Source organism: Polypterus senegalus, chromosome 16 (genome assembly GCF_016835505.1).
Source record: "Polypterus senegalus isolate Bchr_013 chromosome 16, ASM1683550v1, whole genome shotgun sequence".
Classification (NCBI taxonomy): Eukaryota; Metazoa; Chordata; class Cladistia; order Polypteriformes; family Polypteridae; genus Polypterus; species Polypterus senegalus.
Genome location: NC_053169.1, coordinates 22,155,947 through 22,179,176, shown reverse-complemented (window position 1 = coordinate 22,179,176; position 23,230 = coordinate 22,155,947). Strand labels below are relative to the sequence as shown.

Genomic DNA, 23,230 nt, shown 5'->3' with positions numbered 1-23,230 from the left:
TGATGTCTACTATCCGCTTTTGGGGTGATGATTGACCTCCAAGGTTATCCCTCTTTTTATTTTTATTTTATTGTACAATCAACTCTTGCCATGCAGCACATGCATACAGGCGCAGTTCTCATCCCTAACACTTTCACCGTCACTTCCCCTACCTCTTCATATCTTAATTCATCCTTAAGTCTTCAATCTGCCTCAAGTGCCAGCTTAAGTGAAAAATTAAGGAAAACGCACTAAGTAATTGCAACACAAACACTGACTTAATCAGTTTTAACGTGAAAAGATGCCAACGAAAGAAGAGAAGAAGCGGGCCGCTAGGGTGGAGAAAAGAAGAACTGCTCAGGAAGCAGCAAGCGCATCAACCCCTGAGCAAACAAATGCTAAACGTACAGAGAAAGAGGATGAAAATGAGGAATGCTCAAGTCAAGCGTATAATGTGCAGTGTGCCGTTACTGGTATAACTGGTCCAGTCCCTGCAGGGTGTTGGAAACCGGCCTCTCACAAGCTCCAAAACACACGTTTTCATTTCTTCTTCTAACAGTACAGTGCACCAATCACCACAATACTCAGCTCAGTCATTTACTTTGTTTCTTCTCCCTTCTAATTTTTTTGCCGTCTCCTCTCCTCTCTTTATAAGCTCCGTCGTCTGCCTCCTGACTCCGGCTCCCTGAATGGAGTGAGGCGGCCCCTTTTATAATGCACCCGATGTACTCCAGGTGCTCCCTGATGATCTTCCTGCAGCATTTCCTGGTGTGGCGGAAGTGCTGCATGGGTACCAGGAAACACTCCGGGTGAACCTGCTTCCTGGTGCTGCAGTCCATGTCTCCTGGAACATCTGGGCGCCCCCTGGACACCTTTTCGTGTCCCGGGGGAGGTATTGTCCCTCTCCCGGTCCTTCTACCTTCCAGGCATCCCGGCTGCGCAGGCTCCCCAGCCATCTTTCACAAGGGATGGCTGATCCTCCCAAATCTGGAGCAAGTAAAATCGTGCATCCTCCAAGATCTACTACCGAGATTGTACCCCACACCCTCAGCTTTACTGCTGAATGATTCATTTCTGACTTTTTTCTTCACTTCCAGGTGTTAAATGTGTTTCTAAGAATTTGTGTGTCAGATATAATGCTGGACGTAGGCACGACATTCTCTAGAATAAGTTGCCTGTTCGTTGTCGTCTTGGTAAAATTTCTGCAGAGTATTTTTATGTTCTGGTTGACCACTTCAAATTCCAGATAACAGATAATCCCTGTTTACCAGCAACCCTCAACTGTACAAACAACAAATGAATGGATGGCAACAATGTCTCTTCAGCTGCAGCTACACCGAATGTCATCTAAACCAGTAAATGATGAGAGAATGTCGAAATTCATATGACGTGGCACTGAATGTCAGCGCTGCCCCCTTGCACAACAGAAGCCAGCTGCAGACCAGACACTGTGAAGCCTCAGGCTCATTCAGCGACCTGAGACACTCTGAGGCCCTGTTGTCAGCATTTTCTTTAGACCCCGGCCACTCTCCACACCCACCATGATGAAACTGGGCACCAGCAGTCTTAGACTTTACCAAGCCTCAGAACTGAACATTTACTGAAACATGTCAACATGGTGTTAGGCAGGTCGCACGGTTCAAAAGTCACAAAATTTGCGATTTAAAAGTAACACTTAAAAGTATGACTTGCAATGTCTACTATAAAGGTAAATTAACTTATTCAATTGCTATCAAGGAAATTGTCCATTAGTAAAATTATTACTGGTGAATTGTATTTGTAGCAGCAGTGACAGTGGACAAAATATACCTCCTGGTGCCTTAAGTAAAAGTAATGTTTGTTACATACAGTAGTCTTGTGTTTTAATATATTAAGATGGGATGACATTGTGATTTTCTTAGTATGCGTTAATTTATTTTAAAAACAAACACATTCATTCTGTAGTAGTGCCTTGTTATGGGTCCAGATCTGAAAGTCCCCGATAAGTGACAAGTTTGTGAAATGTGCAATGCACAGGCTTCAAAGAACCATCTCAAAATATAGTGTGATGGACGGCCGGCAGCTCAACCCGGCTGGGACGCCCCTGAAATGGAAGGATGGGGGAAGGCACCTACTTGCCAACACTGCCCCCCCCCAAATGCTAGATGGAGGGGTAGTGGTGCCCCAGATTGAGGCAGGGCATCCTGGGACTTGGAGTTCTGTTTCTCAGCTCTGTTGTGTGCTGTGGGTGCCACCAGGGACAGCTGTCGAAGGACCCGGGGACTCATCTTTTCCCAGTAGCCCGGAAGTAGCCAGTTCTTCATTAGATCCAATTGACAGAAGCACTTCCGGGTCAAGTACCATTTAAAGGACTGATGGGAACCCAGCAAACGAGCCGGAGTTGGGAGGTGTGAAGAAGAGAATTGTATTGATTTATTGGTTATTTGATTGTGTTATGGAGGTTTTGGGGCTTAAGAAGCACTATTTAAAGAATAAAAATATACTTCTGGAGTGCTTTTACCCTGTGTCCTGTGTATCTGTCTGTTGGGTTTAGGGGTGACAGCGACCCCTAGTGTTCTTACAATAGCTAAATGGGCCTGAAATGTATTGAAGTGCTGCGGTGGGTTGGCACCCTGCCTAGGATTGGTTCCTGCCTTGTGCCCTGTGTTGGCTGGGATTGGCTCCAGCAGACCTCCGTGACCCTATATTCGGATTCAGCGGGTTAGAAAATGGATGGATGGATGTATTGAAGTGAGATGCATTTAATGTGGAGGTCAACATACCGGTGCACGAGGGGCGTGTCTCCAGAAGGCGATGGCAAAGTACGGGCTTCGTAGGGTCTCTGGTGAGCAGAGCCGTCAGAGACTAAAACTGCCCTGTCTCCAGCCGAATATCATTGACATTACACGTTCTCCCCGCGGGCTTTTCTACAGCTTCACCCCAGCCGACTCTGTATTTAGTATGAACGATCACGTGTCTACCCTTTGATGTCCTGTCCGGGGCTGGTTTTGGAATTAAAAGCAGTGCTCCATGAAGAGACATAGAATAAATTAGCACTTTAGGGATGACTCGTCCTCTGCTGTCTTGGCGCGGATGTTAAAATTGAGTTAATAGAAAGCAGTCTGATATTCTACACTACAGCAATGTGACACAGTTAAGATTGATATGTCTACAAAGAACCAGCTATCGCGTCCCACATCGTCATTGCTTTTGCACTGTACAATCACAAATGCCACTTACCTTAAGTGACCAGACGTCCTGTTTTCTTGCAGTGTGTCCCATTTAGTGACTGAAAATATATAAAAATATCCAGTTTTTAAAGGGGTTCAAACCCCTACCTGATCAAACAATGCGCACGATTCTCGAAATGGCCTGGGGCTTTGAAAATTTGGTCATCTTATCGTTAAAGCATCGAGCATTTTGTGTCTCAAATTCAAATGAACTTCACCCTCCTTCCCTAAGGGATGTTCTGGTGCGGAATTACTCAAAGCCCCTCAAATTACAATCACGGGTTAAATCATCATAACCCTCCTAATCGCAATGTAAGAACTAATCCTGGAAAAGGACTCCAGTCCATCACAGCACATAATAATCTTGTTTACCAAAAGTCGACGTAACGTCCTGAAAAACGAGTTTAAACAGTCACACGAAATCCTCGATTGCGTTCAGCTGCTTGATAAGAAGCCACCAGGGAGCAGCATTTCCATGCGATTCAGTGGCGCAAAGCACCGCGCACGGGGAGAAGTTCCTCTCGCCAATGGCTGGAGCTCTTGAGGGATTTTTCTGGGAATGACGGCGCTCATCTCCTCCAATAAGAGCTACCGTAAAGCGCGCACGCGCGGTGACACTGCCAGTCTGCCCGATTTGCTGTCTGTGCTGCTCGCTGCGTTTTTCTGAGAAAACTCGGCTTAGGTTGTGGACTTCGCGAACTGTTAGGCAGTACCGGGGTTGATAAATAAATAAATAAGGACAGTAAGGACTTCTTAACTACCCGCGAAGGCAATGCAGAGTCGGAGTTACTGCATGTGCTATCGTTAAATTGATCAACCTGCCCACAGCAGCGTGCAGGGGCAAAGAGAGCTCGGTGGTCCTTGAAGCTTTTGGTGTGCAGTAGTGGGTTGTTTGTTTTTGTATGATGTTATAATTCAGATGCCTATAAAGGTATCTGTTTTTCCTTATTAACTAATAGAAGGACATAAAATATTTAGAAAGAGTTTTGTGGCTTTAAGGAACTCCCCACCGCACAGTTAGATATTTTTTGTTATTTTTTCATAGCAGTGGTGCTGCGATAATCACTGTGACTCTAAACTGGGGTTAAATGATCCTTTCAGCACATGCACGATGAATGCATACTTATAACGTCTGTTCAATCTATGTCACTTGATTACTTAACCTGTTAAGGGGTAAAGTCAGGGATGTGCAGGTGGATGACCCTGTGGTGTGCTGGAGAATGGACTATCGGTGGGGCAGGCTGCAGTTTGTGAGACTTTAGGACTGTGTGAGCAAACACTGGAGCACCACAAGGAGCAGGTCTGTCTCCTTTTCTCTTCACTCAGTACATCTCAGACTGTAACTATAACACCATGCAATTTTCTACACTGTGGTGTTCTGTGTCACAATGATTCAAGAGATGCACACCAAATCAACAACCCGATTAAAATGGCAGGTTCAGTTATGAGGCACTGATCAGTTTACACCAATCAGCCACAACATTCACACCACTGACAAGTAAAGTGAATAACATTGATTATCTCATTACAAGGCCCCTGTTACAGGATGGGATATATTAGGCAACAACTGAACAGTCAGTTCTTGAAGGTGATGTGTTGGAAGCAGGAAAAAGGATAAAGCGTAAGGATCTGAGCAACTTTGACAATTGACGAATTGTGATGGCGGCTAGACGACTGGGTCAGAGTATCTCTAGAACGGCAGGTCTTGTGGGGTGTTCCTGGAATGCAGTGGTTAGGACCTACTAAATGTGGGTCAAGGAAGGACAGCCGGTGAAGAAGCAACAGGGTCATAGGCACCCAAGGCTCACTGATGTGCTTGGTGAGCAAAGGAAGGCCCGTCTGGTCCATTCCCACAGAAGAACTACTGCAGCACAGACTGCAAGAACTTAATACTGGTTGTGACAGTAAAATGTCAGAACATACAGTGCATCGCAGCTTCCTGCATATAGAGCTGTGTAGCCGCAGACTAGTCAGAGTGCCCATGCTGACCCTTGCCCACCGCTGAAAGAGCCTACAATGGGCACATGACCATAAGAACTAGATCATGGAGCAATGGAAGACAGTAGCCTGGTCTGATGGATCACAGTTTCTTTTAGATTATGTGGAAGGTCAGGTGTGTATGCATCATTCACCTTGGAGAAAGATGTCAGCAGAATGTCACTATGGAACAAGGCAAGCTAGTGGAGACAATGTGATACCCTGGGCAGTGTTCTGCTATCTTGGGTCCTGGCATTCATATAGATGCTACTTTGAGACATACCACCTATCTATAGCTGGTTGCAGTCTATGTACACCCCTTCATGGCAACTGTATTCCATGATGGTAGTGTCCTCTTTCAGCAGAATAATTCACCCTGACACCCTGCGGAAATTGTTCAGGTATGATTTGCAGAACACAACAAAGTGTTCAAGGTGTTGATTTGGCCTCCAATTGCCCACAGCTCAGTCTGTTCGAGCATCTGTGGGATGTGCTGGAAAAACAAGTCTGATCTAAGCAGTTTGCAACTTTTAAGACTTAAAAGGATCTGCTGCTAACGTCTTGGTGCCAGATACCACAGGACACCTTCAGAGGTGTTGTGGAGTCCACACCTCAACGAGTCAGAGCTGTTTTGGCATAGGGAACCTCAAAGACATTCATTGATAAAGTAAATCCAGCAGAATTCTTTCAACTTATCAGTGAATTGCATACTTGAGGACATCAGTGGAAATTAGGGGGGACTGCATTTAGGAATGAAGCCAGAAAGCACTCCTTTATGCAGAGTTGTGGGAATCTTGGACAAATACCAAGGCATGGAGTTGAAGAAGAAGCCTTGAGAACTTTTAAAAAGTGTCTTGAAGAGATATTGGGACAGTTTAGCTATTAGCTAAACAAACATGTGACCCATGGACGGAATGGTCTTCTCTCGCCTGTTAAATTTGTTATGTTGTTATCAAGATGCTTAGGAATCACTAACAAAGAAACATTGAAATAAAGAAATGGATAGGATCAATACTTTCCTCCATTTAACAAACTGTTTACAATAACTCCAGATCTATAGATATGTTTATTTTATTTACTTTAACCATATACAGTAAAACTGCAAAATCCCATAGACCCTAAAACCCTTAGCTAGGAGTTTGGAAGCAGTCAGTGCATTAGTAAACCACAGGCATTTGAAAAGTACTGAGGAAATAAAACCGCAATAAACCAAAAGAAATATGAATTACGAAGGAGACACAAAATCAATAAATAAATACAAGTGACATCATCAGGTGTTCGACTTCAATATTATATCCATTTTCTGTCATGAATATCATATAACAAAACTTTTAGAAGTCTGTTGTTCTGCATGGAGGTACTCGGACTACCTCAAGTGTTCTGGTCGTGAGCCTCACGTGTTACCAGGTTGATGTCTTTCTTCACTAAACTAGTTGGTTACAAGCCTTACATGGGCACATTGAGGTACAAAGTGATTCTGTGGTGTAGTGACTCACTTCAGCTGTAGACTAAGACTTGATGTCAGATGGGTAACTTGAACTGCATATGTTAACATCCCAATATGGAGTCCATGTGTTAACTGCTGGGCATGCAGGTGACTGCTGTGTTCACTCTGTGATTCACCACTGTTGTTGACCAAGGCTGGGCATTACTGTATGACATTAAGAAGTGGCTCAGTGGTTATTACTGCTACCTGCGAGACACAGGAGCAGCTGCCTCCTAATCGTAACGTTGGTGTACTTAGTCAAGTTACAGGTGGTAGCGAAGCGCAGAGACATATTTGAGAAACTGTAATGTAAGCCCATCTGAGAGACGCTAACACTTTGAATTGAAGCCTTTTGTGATGCGCTTAAAGCTTAGAGTTGCAGTCCTGTTTCTATGTTGATAGTTTGAATTTATTTTGTCATGTCTGTGTCTCACATGCTAAGCCAACTTAAACGCTATTATTATTGTTCTTGTTGTAGGCTTATTAATTATGTTGTAGCCTATACTTTTTTGCCTCCTTAATGTTTATGAGAAGAAGACATCTATGCCACCTACTCATCCTTCTGTGACATGTATTATTTGTGGTTTTGCTGTTCTTTCGCTAAATTTTCAACTTACAAAAATACAGATTATTTGCAGAAAAAAACCCCCAAAACAAACGTTAATAGCAAAAATTACAATGGTACCAGGCAAATATGCTTCAACATCCATAGTGATCTAAAGCAGTTTTTCTTAATTCTACCTTTAAGACTGTACTCCTTGAAAATGAAGCTGCTCTGTTCCTATTACCCACCATTTTCAAAAGATCACCTTGATAAGGTCTGTTTAGCATTTTTGCAGGTACAATTCATTCACTGTATTAGGATTTTTATGATTAAAACTTTATGATTCAGACTTTAAACTTCAAAAGAGACTAAACTTAAAACTAACATCAGTACTGTATATTTTTAAGATGGAAGGACAGTGGGGTGGTGTCCTGTTTTTTCACTCATCCCAGGTCCTGGACTCTTCACTAAAATACTCCAAGAAGAAGCCACTGGAAAACAAAGAAAGAGAATCATCAGGGATGTGTTAACAGTCAAAGGACACTACATAAACGTCATGTCATGCCATTTTCTAACCTGCTTAATCCATACCAGGGACATGGGGGGTTCTGGAGCCTAACTCAGCCAGCATAGGATGCAGGGCAGCAAGAAACCCTGGAAAGGCAGCAGAAAGGAGCAAACCCTGGGCAGAGTGCCAGTCGTTCACAGGGTGAACACACACCCACACACCAGACGGGCCAATTTAGCATCACTAATACACCTAACCTGCATATCTATGGACTGTGAGAGGAAGCCCATTGAAACATAGATAGATAGATAGATAGATAGATAGATAGATAGATAGATAGATAGATAGATAGATAGATAGATAGATAGATACTTTATTAATCCCAAGGGGAAATTTACATACTCCAGCAGCAGCATACTAATAAAAACAATATTAAATTAAAGATTGATAACAATGAAAGTATAACAGACAGACATGGGGAGAACATGCAGACTCCACACAGGGACAACCCAGGATGTGAGTCCCGATCTCCTTACTGCAAGGCAGCAGCATTACCACTGTGCCACCAGGCCACTCACTAAGTAAATGATATGATAAAATGTGAAAGCATACAGTAAAAAACTAGTAGCTCAAGCTGTGCTATTAATCAATGTCAAGTACTAGTCTCAAATATTGTTTTAACCTTAAAGGGTATTTTACATAACAAACAATTAGAAATATAAACAAGACCATAAACCCTGATGCTTTTAGGCAAAAGAATTACCAACTCCATGTACAGTAGAGTAACAGAGTGCATGGATTCCGAGGACCAGAACCCTGTCAAGCACCACTAATGCAGATACTTAGCCTCATTCATGATGCATACAAGTAGCGAGACTGCCCCCTACTGAATATTGTCCATCACAGCTGAGGAGAGAGTTCACCCAGGTAGCATCATTCTTATTTCTCAAAGTTTCTAAATAGCATCACAAATAATCACTGCCATCATAGTGTGGAATCATCAAATGTCAAGGTGCTTTGATCAGATTGGACGGCCCAGCACTGACTCTAGTACATGATGCCTGAAGAGGGTGGGCAGCTAGCTGGCTGAGGTCTCCAGGATTTGATGTTACAATTGGCTGTGGACACCCCAGATGTTTATTTTCTTTAGGGATGCTGCTAATGACTCAGGTTTTTGTTTTCCACTCCTCCGTTGTCAACAATTAACCAATAGACAGATATTGTTTGTTTCCGTATATGGTAATCAGTTTCTGTTTTTTTTTTTCTGTGTGTTTTAGCAAACATTTGTCTTTATATTGTGGCACACGGCTGGGGGTGGTACCCAGTCGGGATGCACAGGAGGACCGGCTCCTCCAGACCACAAGGGGGCAACCGCCCTGGTTGCAATGCGGACCACAGGTGCAGAGCTTGGAAGCTCAACCCTGTAGGGTCCCGTGGTCACCACCAGGGGGCGCCCCGGTGCCTGGAGAGCCCTGGACCTCAGCATTTCCGCCACACCAAGAAGTGCTGGGGGGAAGAAAACTGGGGACACCTGGAGGGCTTCCGGGTGCGCATCCAGCACTTCCGCCACACAGGGGAGTGTCCGCAGAGGAGTGTCAGGAAGCACCTGGAGCCCATCTGGACTTGTATAAAAGGGGCCGCCTCCCTTCATTCGATGACTGGAGTTGGGCAAGGAGTGGATGAAGTCTTGCGAGGGAGGAGTGGAGGCGGCCTGAAGAAAGGCACTGGAGAGAGAGGCCTGGACTTTGAGGGATCGGTGCTGGAAGCACTGGGTTGTGCACCTAAACTGTAAATATTGTAAATAAATATGTGTTTGTTGGGTGACCAAACGTTGTCCGTCTGTCTGTGTCCGGGGCACGTTCCACAATATGTACTAAATCTGTACTTAGTAATTTGTAAAATCTATACTTGCATTTAACCTGAGAATTTATCACAGCACTCTGTGCCTGCACTATACAAAAACTAGTTGACCTGATTAGTGGTCCATGGGTTTATCACAAAAAGGCACCTCTCACACTACTGCACGTGTATGCAAACTTAATCTGTGCAAACTAAGTGCATGTGCATCTTAAAGAATAAAACTCTATAACTGTTTTAATAAAAAAAATCAGGGGCTTAATCTCAAGATTTGAGCCTCTTTTGTTTTTTTTTAATTTTATTAATTTTATTGTAATCATTCCATAGAAATAGATCAATTTTTACAAAAATAGGATTGAAAACAAGTCACCCCTCACCCCTGAGAAAGATAATGGCTAACGGGGTAAAACTTAAGGCTTGTAAACATACCTAAATTGATGAGTTTAATAGACTAATAGAGATGAATGAGAAGAAAAAGAAATCTGGAGAGAACTGCTTCCTCGGTACTTTAAGAGCTTATTCTAAAATATTATTGATTAGATCCTGCTAGGTTTTGAAAAAATTCTGTACAGATCCTCTAACTGAATATTTGATTTTTTCCTGTTTCAAATAGTATATAACATCGGTTACCCACTGACTTAAAAGAGGAGAGTTAGGATTCTTCCAGTCTAGCAAAATAAGTCTGCGTGCCAAAAGTGTAGTAAAGGCAATCACAGTTTGTTTGTCTTTCTCCACTTTAAACCCATCTGGAAGAACACCAAACACAGCTGTTAATGGGTTAGGAGGGATTGTGATACCAAGGCTGTCTGAAAGGCACTTAAAAATTCTGGTCCAAAATGATGTTATTTTGGCGCAGGCCCAAAACATGTGACCCAGTGTGGCTGGGACTTGATTGCAGCGTTTGCAAGTTGGATCTCGCACTGGAAACATTTTGGGCAGTTTTAGACAAGACAGATGTGCTCGATATATAATTTTGAGTTGAATAATTGTATGCTTTGCACATATGGAGCTCGAGTTAACTCTCTGCATTGCTATTTTCCACTTCTTTTCTGATATTTTGATTAAGAGATCTTTTCCCATTGTCCTCTTGGATCTTTAAAAGGGGGGGGGCTGTAAAATAAATTTATATATTGCAGAGATGGTGTCTGAGTCCTTGAAATTTGAGCAATATTTTTTCCAGCATGGAGGAGGGTGCAAGATGAGGAAAATTGAGCAGGTTCTGTTTAACAAAGTTCCTAGTTTGAAGATAGTGAAAGAAATGTGTGGCTGGTAAGTTAAATTTGGAATGTAATTGTTCATAGGATGCACAGATTTTGTCTATATAAATATCTCTAAGCAAGTTAATCTCAAATCTTTTCCAGATATTAAAAACTGGGGCTCCAAAAACAATTTATATTGTTTTGGGGGGTTTTAAGGAATCTAACGTTCACATTTATTTTTTGTTTCAACATATCTTCTCTTATTTGAGTTATTTTTTCCTTTATCTTGTGGTGCAATTTTGCTTTTTCTATGGGCACCGCCATTTAGTGATAACTTTGATGTGATTGTTAGAATGATATCGAGTCATGGACTGCAATAATTAATTATTATTTCTTTTTTGTTTTGTGTGATAATTTATCATTTTTTTTCCATGGAGAATCTGTTTTTAGATGTTTTGAACTGTTTATATTTATATTTAGGAAATTTACTTTTTTGTTTTGTGCATCTTTTATTTATATGATCCTCCTTTGATGTCAGTGAAGCGCTGAGATGCATCATGTGACAGCAACTGGCACTCCATCAGTGTCAGTGAAAGTCTGTTTGTGCTAAGGTACAAAAATATCTACAGTTGCATTTGCAAGATGGGATTCCGACCTTCATAGTGTTTGAATCTCCCCACAATCTTGTTTTCTTTTTAATAAAGTCTTGTCATTCTCTCACCCAATTGGAGAGTGAAGCTCACTTCTCTTACATGTAGTTGGCTTCTTAACAAGCAGGCTAAGCATTGGGTCTAGTTTTCGGTTTCGTCCCCTTTTCTGTCTCTGACTTTTAACTGTTTTATTGTCATGTTTTATTTACTGGTTATTTTGCTCTTCCCAGTATTGACCTCAGCCTTTCCTTCACTGATTTTCTGTCTGACATTTTCTCTCCCCGTCAATCCTCTTGCTCTCAAACATCCGTGGAGAGGTTGTGTCTGTATAGACAGGATGGCATCACAGGTCAAGGGAAATAAAGGTCAGCCCTTGGGACTTCCTGGTTGTCCAAATTTGTATTCACTAAAAGACTCAACATTCTATGTACTAATTGTTTGGATTACTTTATTAGATTCCTGTTCACCCAGTTATGACTTCAGATTGCTTTCCCTGACTGCCATCCATCCATCCATTATCCAACCCGCTATATTCTAACTATAGAGTGACGGAAGTTGGCTGGAGCCAATCCCAGCCAACACAGGGCACAAGGCAGGAAACAAACCCTTGGCAGGGTGGGTCCCAGGGTGGGTCCCAGCCCACCGCAGTCCCTGACTGCCTTGTCACCTAATTCCATTATTCAAAACAACTGCTACTATATGCAGTTGAAACACTTGGGCTATGCTAACTCTGTCAGCAGACTGGACTGCTTCATTAAAGCAATTGTTTATTGTTAAATAAAGAAAACATGTCCTGGACATGGATGGTAGATGAAAACCTTCATGAGACCATCACATACACACTGAACAGAATGGCTGCTGGATAGCAGGATGGCACTTAAGTAGTAGGGTTAATGCTGGCGCCTCATGGTTCCAGGGGATCATGGTCAATTTGATGTTTTCAGTTACACACACACGTATATATCTGTGTACAAAGTATTTTAACTGTTATTTTACGATACCTTCATTCAGAAGAAGAGCAACAGATGGGGGCACAATAGTTTGGCCTTCTGCTTGATTTTAATAACCACATTGGGCACTGTCTGTGTTGATTCTACACATTCTTTGTATGTTTTCTTCACACGCTAGTTTTCTCCTCTCATATTTCAAACATTATTTCATTTAACTAGTGGTTGAGTATGTGAACGTTCCATCCATTCTTATTTCATTTATTATGTCCAGTGCTGCTGAAAGAGGTTCAGCCTCCTCATTGTAATGCAGTAGACAAAGTACTGTAGATTCCAAAAATAAATGGCTAACATAACTTACAAAGTCGTTATATTAAATTGCATCTCTTACTTCGCCTTGAAGCAAACATGGCTCTCAATGGCCCTCCACATTCTTTCACATCACTTCTCAATGTTAAAGGCAAATGGGATCACAGGAACACCCCCTGCCCCCCCAGGCCCTTAACCCGAAAAGTGCTCCAGGGGTGCAAATAGAAAATTTCCCTTTAGGAATTAATAAAGAATATCAAGTCAAGTCAAAAATATAACTCTTATAATATGAATGCACAATATTAATTAAGAACATTAGAAGTGAAAAATAATACAAAAGTTATTGCCACACGATAAACAATTAAGTAATAAAAATAGTCTGAGCTACTGCATTGTACACATTTTCATTTTAAGTTACCTGACAAGTTTGCTTCCCCTAAACTTTCATCAACTATGACTGCTTAAGGAGATATACCATTAATTTAGTTTTAGGATTTTGTTCAGGTATGATAATATACAGTAATAAAGTGTACTTAATGGGCTGATGTTTGGAAATGAATGACATTATGTTTGCTTGTGCCTTCAAGTGTTATTTTACAGTTGTTTGTTCTGCTAATGTGAGTGTATGTGACCCTGTTTTCATTTCTATTCTCCATTTTAATAGTGTTATGTAATTGAGGAACAGACTGTCGAAAGGGTACTTTGGCAATTTTATCGTTATTTATGGCCAACTTCATGGGGCGCTCTGATTGGAATATGATTTGGACATTCTTGAGTGGAGTAGCTCTCCGATCTGAAAAATACCACAGGGTTGTCTTAATGTATGGGCACAATGGGCACTGGTTGGGGGCTCCAGGAGCACAGGGGCACACAACGTTTCTGATGCTTATGTATGTTTCTGTTTTGCTATCAATACAGGGAGACCAGCGCACTACTTTGCCTGGGGGCCTATGATGCTGGTAAGATGGCCCTGAACCAGAAGTTTAGAAATTAAGAAAAACGACTAGAATAACTGCAAAAACTACATTTTTGGAGGCTTAAATTTACTGTATTTGTTTCTTATGTTTTGTGTGATAATACCCTTAAACCTTAAAACATCCCCATTAAACCAAACATATAAACCAAATGTGTCTGATTTTAGCACAGTAAAATGTAACACATTTTAATATTTCAAATATCTGACACAAGTATTCTTATTTACAGCATTATGTACATCTAAATCATCAAATTTCTTATAAACACATTTGGGCAGCTTTTTTTTACATGTTATTCTATGCCATGCTCTTTTCATGCTGCATGGGAGGAGGTCATGCTGGTTGTCAGAGTAATGATGTAATCAGCTTCTTAATACTCAATTAACAGCTATTGCTCTGCAAATATGAAATAAGATGGTTTCTCAACTTCCATTGTACCTCCACATGCCATTTTCTCTATGCTTTAAATTCATGCTTTTTGATTTTTTTTATCCAACTAACTCAAGAATTGATTTAATTAGCCAAACAATTGAAGCAAAATTAATTATCATAAATTAAAATTAACATCATAGTGGCTATTTTTAATTACTCTGAAATTTAGAACAAGTCAGGCAAAGTCTGTTTGGTACATGGAACCTGTCTGGTATTCATCCTATACACGCTCTCTATTATATATTATATATATATTGTGGTCTATGGCTGGCTTGTCATCCCGGCCAATACCCCCAGGCTGCCAGATGGAGCCCTCCCTGCAGCATGGAGGTGCCACAAAGACCAGCAGGGAATCCTGGACAATGGAGTTTTCATCCACAGCCCTGCTGGATACCCCAGGGGCCGCTAGATGGAGCTGCAGGGAGGAGCAAAGAATATTATTTGCCCTATGCCCCGGAAGTACGTCCGAGTCACATGGACAAGGGGAATGATGTGCTTCCGGAGTGAAGAAAAAGAAGAGTTTTGATTTGACCAGGAAGTGCTAAGAAGTCACATGGATTGAGGGTTCAGAAACATTTCCGGGTCATGGATATTAAAAGGACTGTGGCAGCTCCATGTGACTATATATATGCAAATATATATATATATATATACTGTATTTGCATAGTTTACTGTCAAATAATGCAAAGAGTATGCAACATGAGTTTCACCCTGATTTGGGCTCATCAGGCATACACACTCCACTGCTCCCCTTGCGGGGGTCGAACCTCGGACGTCAGTGTCAGAGACGAAGTCCCTTTACGCTGCACCACGGTGTGTGGTTCATTTATTTGACAGCCTGTAGATCTTAGTAATTATACTCATTGCATTCGTAGTCTGAGTCCCGACCTATTTGTATGGGTGGTTACTCACAACTGAAAGAGGGCCCCATGGCAGATGTTTGCCGAATATCAGACCAACCACATGCGTTACCTGGTATAATACGGAATACTGAGCTTGCCAGCAGCAGCAAGCCAGCAGATGATCCGACCGCTTCTCCATAGCGTGCGTTCAGCCGCAAATCCCCCTTCACAATGCGAACAGCAGAGAGACAAAGTGGCAAAAGGACGGCTGCTGTACAGGCTTTTAAATAATCAATGCGCACCATGACAAGCAAAACACAGTTTGCCAGCAGCAGCAAAAAGCCAGCAGATGATCCGACGAAAACCCGCCTCCCCCCTCACAACGCAAGCAGTGTTATACATCCTGCAAGAAAGAGATTTAACCACACCGGAGCCAGAAATAAAGGACAAGTACTGTTTTTACAAAAGTTTTAAATTAAAAGTGAAAATAATGAGTATGTAACAATTTCCATGAAAATAACAATCTTTGTCCGGGGGTGAGCGAGCGAAGTGAGCGGGGGTGGAGCATCCTAGTATATATATAAAATACCGTTGTAGTCTATCAGTAAATTTCAATTACCTCTAAGGACTAGATGGCTTACCTGCCCCAAAGACAGTTGAAGTGTTCCACTATTATCTTTATCAACAGTTTTAAAGATCTCTGTTAAAAAAGAAAACAAAACAGTAGATGCTTTCATTTTGACTCATGTCAAGTGGCGTCTTAAACTTCAAAGCTAATGACAATGTGATTGACTTTTATGCCTTTCATACTGTATGTGAAACTTCTAATCAAATGACTTGCAGTTCTTAAAGAATCCCGAACGTGAAATCAATGTGACCTCAGAATGGTCAAGAGTGGGATCTACGGGCAGTGCTCTTGATATTAATAATCATTTATCATGACAAACATATTCTTTAGTAAGATAATCACCACCAATGTAATGATTACATAAATATGAAAATTATTTCAAGTAGAACAAACAAACAGAAGATAAAAACACAGTGCTTTAGCTATAGAGCCTTCATCTAGAACTTCTCAAAATGCAGAAATAAAAGAAAACATGCTGAGATAAGAGAAATGTGTGAATAATCAAAAATGAATGGAAAGAAAGTCAAGAAGAAAGAGTGGCGCCAAAGGGGATGGGAAGGACAACTTTTTAGCTTGTACATTTCTATGGTTGGTTCTACTCAACCTGTGATAGGGTTTCTTGAAGGATAATTTTTAAAACCTGAATATGACCTCTTTGATTTAATGCCATTTTTAATTGTAATTAGTTTGCAATAAAGAGCTTTTTTATTCACTGCCTCTTGACTAAATTATTATTATATATGCTTTTGGTTAAAAACTGTCTCATTCCATGTCTATGGTGATGATGACTATTAATGACTCTGAATTATTTAGCTGTTAGTGATTTTGCAACTCATCCTCAGTTAGATTCATCTCAAACCCATTACTGATAGGATAGGCTTTGGTTTCCCACAACCCTGTAATGGGCTAAGTGTGATCTAAAAATGAATGGAGGTACTGGTGATTCAATGCTGATTTGTGCAAGAATGAAACCTACAACTTCAAGCCACCAAATGGTCTCAACTACTCTGACGCATTGTCGCTCTAAGTGATTGAAGTCAAATAGGGAAAATAATAGCCAACAGAATTCAAGTAAATAGAAAAGACTGTGAAAATAGTGGGCAAAAAATGAGACTTACTGAAAAGCAGCTCCAGGCGGAAAAGACATCCCACAAAACGGTCAGCATTAAGAGTTAAGCATTCTTCAGCAAAATTTAGGACAACAGCATGAAGTACATCACTTCTCATCTGGAAACCTGAAATTATAAAAGATATGCTGTATGCTGGAGTAGGATAAGTACAGTAGAATAAAAAGGAACGATATTTAGAAAGGCACTTTGAAATGCTGTGTTGTATACACTGAGTCATAACTGGTGCTTTAAGTGCTGCCCTGGGAAGCACTTTGACCTCTCAATATTTATATTCTGTATTGATTAATGCCTGGGGTTTGCACAGACTTCCAAGTGCTCACATTCATTTCTCACATGGACTTCAGCTTCTCAGCAGTCAAATTCAAGGTCAACTCTAAACTGGGCTTTCATTAGTAAAAGTAAAGTCAACATGTCCTGTAATGAAACCGAGTCCTACGGTGGGCTCCTCCCAGGTGAAGGAATGATCTCCGGCTGTATAAGTCTAAATATGCAAAGTTACAAATAATATGAGCAAGTGAATAGACAGATGTTTTTATCATGGAAACATGCTTGCAAAAGGCAGAGCCAGCCTTAGGGGTGTGCAGGGCCTAGGGCAGACCAACCCCACGTGGGGCCGGTTATGTCAAACACTGTTACTGGTATGTGTGGACTGTATAAAATTGCATGTGAATTTAATAAAAATAATGTTAACATACACCAGATTTTCTCATTATAGTATTCGGCTACATTTGTCCAAGATAACATGCAGACTTTATCAAAATATAATGATATAATCTATTAAAGGGTGGCACGGTGGCCAGTGGGTAGAGCTGCTGCCTCACAGTTAGCGGATCCGGGTTCGCTTCCCGGGTCCTCCCTACGTGTAGTTTGCATGTTCTCCTTGTGCCTGCGTGGGTTTCCTCCTGGTGCTCCGGATTCCTCCCACAGTCCAAAGACATGCAGGTTAGGTGCATTGGTGATTCTAAATTGTCCCTAGTGTGTGCTTCGTGTGTGTGCCCTGCGGTGGGTTGGCGCCCTGCCCAGGGTTTGTTTCCTGCCTTGAGCCCTGTGTTGGCTGGGATTGGCTCCAGCAGACCCCCGTGACCCTGTAGTTAGGATATAGCGTGTTGGATAATGAATGGATGGATGGATAATCTATTAAAAAAGTGTGCCATGATCTCATCCACTCATGGTGTAAACAGCGATATGGTTAAACCAGTAATAAATGCTGTGCATTCCACTACCAAACACTTCCTGCACTGTTTCAACTCGGCTTACTGTAGCAAACTGAACCAAAGACTCGACTAAGAAATGAAGGTAAGCTCTCCGAACATGAATGAGTCATAAGTGACAAGCCATCAGTTGTTCCCAATTCAAAACAGAAGCCAACCCAGCGACTAATGGGCTATACCTATTTTAAGAAGGAATTATACTGGTGACCCTTTTTGGGCGATGAAGGTGAACTATGGAAAGTTTTCAAAGACGTACATGTACAGAATTTGACCTTGAAGAGGGGTTTTAAAAGGGTTCCTCTTAGAAGCACCTCAAATATATATATATATATATATATATATATATATATATATATATATATATATATATATATATATATATATATATATATATATATATACATACACAGGAGAATATAACTTAACAAATCCACTCGAACAGGACATGCACACCTCAAAATTGGGGCCCCCTTAGGCACGGGGCCTGGAGTGGTCGCCCCACTTGCCCCCCCCCAAACGACTCTCTTGGCAGAAGGTTTAGTTAACATTGGAAAGGTGTGCACAGCAAAAGCAATCACATAGCAAAGAGGAAATTTGCGAAGCGTACACAAAAGAAACAATTCACTTCAGCTGCAATTCCGAAGACCAAATATAAAGATAAAAACTGGCTAGCCCTGTTGTCTCACTGATGCAAGATAATGAGTTTGAATCCTATGCCTGCTTATGGCCTGTTTAGAGTAGGTACTGCAAATTATTCTCCCCATATTTGAGTGGGCTTCTTCCAGGTTCTCCTCCCACACTCTCAAAGATATGCAGATTGGTTAACTGGCAACTCTAAATTGGCTCTGTCTGAAAGAGGGGGCATTGTGATGAACAGTCTAGGGCTAGTTGGTGCCTGACATTGTCCGAACTCACACAACACAGAAGTTAATTAAAGTGCATGAGAATGTTAGGTTGTGTAAGTGAGATATAAAAGTAAACTTAGGCAAGATACCACGAACACTCTTTTTTTTATTTATCAAAGCATTCAGTCATACCTGCTTCATGAAGTGATTCTCTTAACAGATAGGAAGGTATGGTGCCATTTTTATCAGTGTCATACTTTTTGAAAATGTCCTGAAATAAATAAATAAATAAAAACAACTTTGAAGTTTGATACATACTATGCTCATAATGAAAACAAAAGTTTTCTCTCAAATAACAACAAACAAATATCAAACTGGCTTTAGTATAATGTTGTAGGCCCCAGCCTGACAATCAGCTGTGTATGCAATGTTCAAATTTTTAACTTTGCTTTTAAACAAAGCAGCATTTAATAAATGTCCATGATACATTACCAGTGTAGTGCTTTTCCACAGACCATCCTGTTCTAAATCAGACAGTAAAGGTCATTCAGACTTGAAGGGAACCAATAAGCCCACACCCTGACACATAACAGAGAGGGCATATCTGTACTTGTCAGCACAGGTCGCCTGTACCAGCTAGAAAGAACAGCTTGCTCTGGCCAGTTAGAGGACACAAATTGTATCCAATCATGTTTCTTAGACAATAACTCTGCCCTGAGCTTAATAGGTGAAGGCAGTGAAAGATTCCAGCTTGAGTCCCCATGGCTTACTGAAGATCACCCATGACAGTCTGAAGAAAGTGCACCCTCTGTTATGTCATGCCTGGGACACCCTGCACCTCCTCTGTGCTATCAAAAGACAGCCTTACAGGCCACAAAGCTAGGATTGTCGCTGCATTTTGCCATGGGCTTTCCTCAGTTGCTGATTCTTAGAAATCACAGACCTTCTCCATACAATAACCTGCTTGGTATCCTTTAGTGTGATATATTTTCTTAATTTCTACTGGGGTGGGCACTAAAAGGGTCAGTTTTGACATTCTGTTTAATCTCTAATTAGAAGAGCTAAATACTGCACAAACCACACACATAATCTTTTCCATTGCTGTTGGGTAATCTGCATGCAGTAATTGACTAATTTTCAAAAAAGAACCATAACATCAAATATGGAGTTGTTGATGTTCAAGCTGATCATATCACAACGAGCAAAGGAATTCTTACAGATGTGCACGGCAGAATAGATGATACAATTCATATTGCCATTTTAAAGCTTGCAAACATTTCCACCCTAAGCTGCACTTCATTTCCTGAATGTTCTTTATGTATTACTGGAATTCAGTCAGCATAAACCAATTCTTGTATGAACGAGTTGTTCTTTACAGGGCACAGTCACTCACAGATCCACACTCATTCATCATTTAACACATTCTGATTTAATCATCTTCTCTTGCTAGACATACTGTATACTGTATACCTGAAATATCATTGCAAAGCATTTCTCACAGCACAGATGAGAACAAAATGAATATCATCAAGCTAAAGTGGAGTGTCATAATTTGATAATGTAAATACATTTTTTAAGAAGTAAATAATCATGTTTACCAAGTATTTCCGTATCTTCTCCCAAAGGACAGCAAATTCCGTAAGTCCAATTGTTCCGTTTCCATTTTTCTAAATATTATTAAAGAAAGCTGTGTAATAAATTATTAGTATTTACAAATTGCTGAAATCATATTAGAATAAAGGCAGATTCATCGATCTAAACATAAATTAAAAAAGATATTAATAATACTAGCATGTAACTTGTCAAACCCAGGAGCAAATGTCAGGTTTCTTCTGGTTATTTACTGTATTAAATGTCTGTTACAAACCATAATATGAAATTAAGAAGATGAGTCCCTTAGCCATGGACATGGAATTCTTACCCACTAAACTATATTTAGACTAATTGTTCTTGTGTGTTATTGCTTTCATTTGCACAACACACATTTTTCATTTAGTATTTACATAATCAACCTGGTATCTCCTCTGTGATACATCAGCTCTCCTACATTTGGATGATCAAAACATAGAAAGTCTTCTGTGGTCTGAGATGGCCAGTCACCTTCAGCTCTGAAGGGGCTGCCATATTTCATAGGGTTAATCTAGCAAGGGAAACAGTTGAGGGTCCCAAAGAAGGAGCCTCCAAGAAACACTCAAAATAGGCACCTAGTACCAATCTATGGACTATTTATATGTCCCTCCAGGACATTCTAATTTTGCTTCAGCCTTTGGCTCAGACACAGGAAGCAGAGAGTGATGGTGCGAGGAACCTCATCAGAACTGGCCGATGTTAAGAGTGGTGTTCCACAGGGGTCAGTGCTAGTGCGGCTGCTATTTTTAATATATATAAATGATTTAGATAGGAATAAAAGTAACAAGCTGGTTAAGTTTGCAGATGATACCAACATAGGTGGATTAGCAGATAATTTGGAATCCGTTATATCATTACAGAAGGACTTGGATAGCATACAGGCTTGGGCAGATTTGTGGCAGATGAAATTTAATGTCAGTAAATATAAAGTATTACACATAGGAAGTAAAAATATTAGGTTTGAATGCACAATGGGCATTCGGGCATCTCGGAAAATCGAGAGTACACCTTATGAGAAGGATTTAGGAGTCGTAATGGACTCTAAGCTATCAACTTCCCAACAGTGTTCAGAAGCTATTAAGAAAGCTAACAGAATGTCAGGTTATATAGCACGATGTGCGGAGTACAGGTCACAGGAGGGTCTGCTCAAGCTTAATAACAGACTGGTGAGGCCTCATCTGGAGTCTCCAAGCTACAAAAAGGACATAGCAGCACAAGAGAATGTCCAGAGAAGAGCGACTTGGCTGATTCAGGGCTACAGGGGTTGAATTATGAGGAAAGATTAAAAGAGCTGAGCCTTTACAATTTAAGCAAAAGAAGATTAAGAGGTGACATGATTGAAGTGTTTAAAATTATGAAGGGAATTAGTACAGTGGATCGAGACTTGTATTTTAAAATGAGTTCATCAAGAACACGGGGACACAGTTGGAAACTTGTTAAGGGTAAATTTCGCACAAACATTAGGAAGTTTTTCTTTACACAAAGAACGATAGACACTTGGAATAAGCTACCAAGTAGTGTGGTAGACAGTAAGACATTAGGGACTTTCAAAACTCGACTTGATGTTTTCTTGGAGGAAATAAGTGGACAAGACTGGCGAGCTTTGTTGGGCTGAATGGCCTGATCTCGTCTAGAGTGTTCTAATGTTCTAATGTTCTAATAGCAGCCTCTCCTCACCTCACTGAGTTAAATTTGTGTACTGTCTGTGTGCTATCCAAGTGCATCTGTAATAATTTAGATGATTGTACATTATCTACCTTTCCACCTAGTTTAGTATCATCTGCAAACGTAACCAGCTTATTGATTATATTATTGTCTAGATCCTCTGTGTGCATTGTATAATACTAGTAATGAGATCCATGTGTGAATAAAGGTAAAGGATACATCCAGAAGACTGATCATATTTCGACAAATGTCTATCTTGAAGCCACTACACTTGATGTCATTTCCTGCAACAAAGCAAAATATGATAATCTGAAAGCAAGTGTTCTCTTTTTGTTAAGCTTTAGGCTTTCATAGTTATCCCATAAATAAGAAAAACTTAAGATATGATCCCTTACTTTGTGCAATCTGTTTGTTCAAAAGCTGAAGGAGTTTGAATGCAGATATTGGAGAGTCCTTCAAGGGGGAAAAAACACTTAGATATGAGTTACTCAAAAACTGAGACACTCCTACATGACTTTGAACATGCACTGTTAATGAAATAATGATGTGTCATTCAGTGGAGGAGTAGTCTCTGTTTACCCCATTGCCCAAACTAGAGTAAAGCAGGCCACAAAGATTTATAGAAATAGATTATTCAGGCAAGCTTTTACTCTGAGCCACTTTGAGTAACGGATTTATGAAATGCAGAGGGTGAGTATCAGATTCTGGGTATAGATTCCAAATGTAGTAAGTGCTTTGAAAATAGAAGAACACAATATGTATTAACAGAGACTTTTTCATTATATACTAACATAGTCCTAATATAAATAGGTGGAGTGTTTAATAACCCAGGGCTGAAAAAACACACATTGTCCAATAAGAACATTCAGAATAATTTAAGCAGGCTATCCTACTGCTGGCCACCCATTATTTTTTTAACCCACTTCTCCTGTTGTAAGGGTACTAACACCAACATGAAAGCCAAAATTTTTTAATGAGAAATACCCAAGAGAAATGATGAGATCGAAAATAACACTGCCAAGGTCAAAATGGGAGATCAAAAAGAAAATGACTACATTCTAACCCAAAAAATCAAAGTCAAAGTACAGAGCAAAAGTCTTAACTTAGCTAAAATACCCAGACGTAACAAATCAATTCAATATCAGATAAGCTAGTGCTGCTAGAGGTGACGTTTATATAATCGTGCCGATGATTACATCATCTAAAGGT

The 23,230-nt window shown here is 40.6% G+C and overlaps 1 protein-coding gene across 1 annotated transcript in view; it reads right to left on the bottom strand.

The window, feature by feature from the left end:
* Positions 1-6,212: 6,212 nt before the first annotated feature.
* Positions 6,213-23,230, bottom strand: part of LOC120516636 (calpain-2 catalytic subunit-like) — a 70,349-nt gene continuing 53,331 nt past the window's right edge. The window contains exons 15-21 of the mRNA XM_039738447.1: positions 22,417-22,474; positions 22,241-22,305; positions 20,326-20,394; positions 18,920-18,998; positions 16,660-16,776; positions 15,555-15,613; positions 6,213-7,686 (exon numbers count right to left, since the gene is read on the bottom strand). Coding sequence (XP_039594381.1) covers positions 7,663-7,686; positions 15,555-15,613; positions 16,660-16,776; positions 18,920-18,998; positions 20,326-20,394; positions 22,241-22,305; positions 22,417-22,474 — 471 coding nt within the window. The 3' untranslated portion in view covers positions 6,213-7,662. The remainder of the gene's footprint in view (positions 7,687-15,554; positions 15,614-16,659; positions 16,777-18,919; positions 18,999-20,325; positions 20,395-22,240; positions 22,306-22,416; positions 22,475-23,230) is intronic.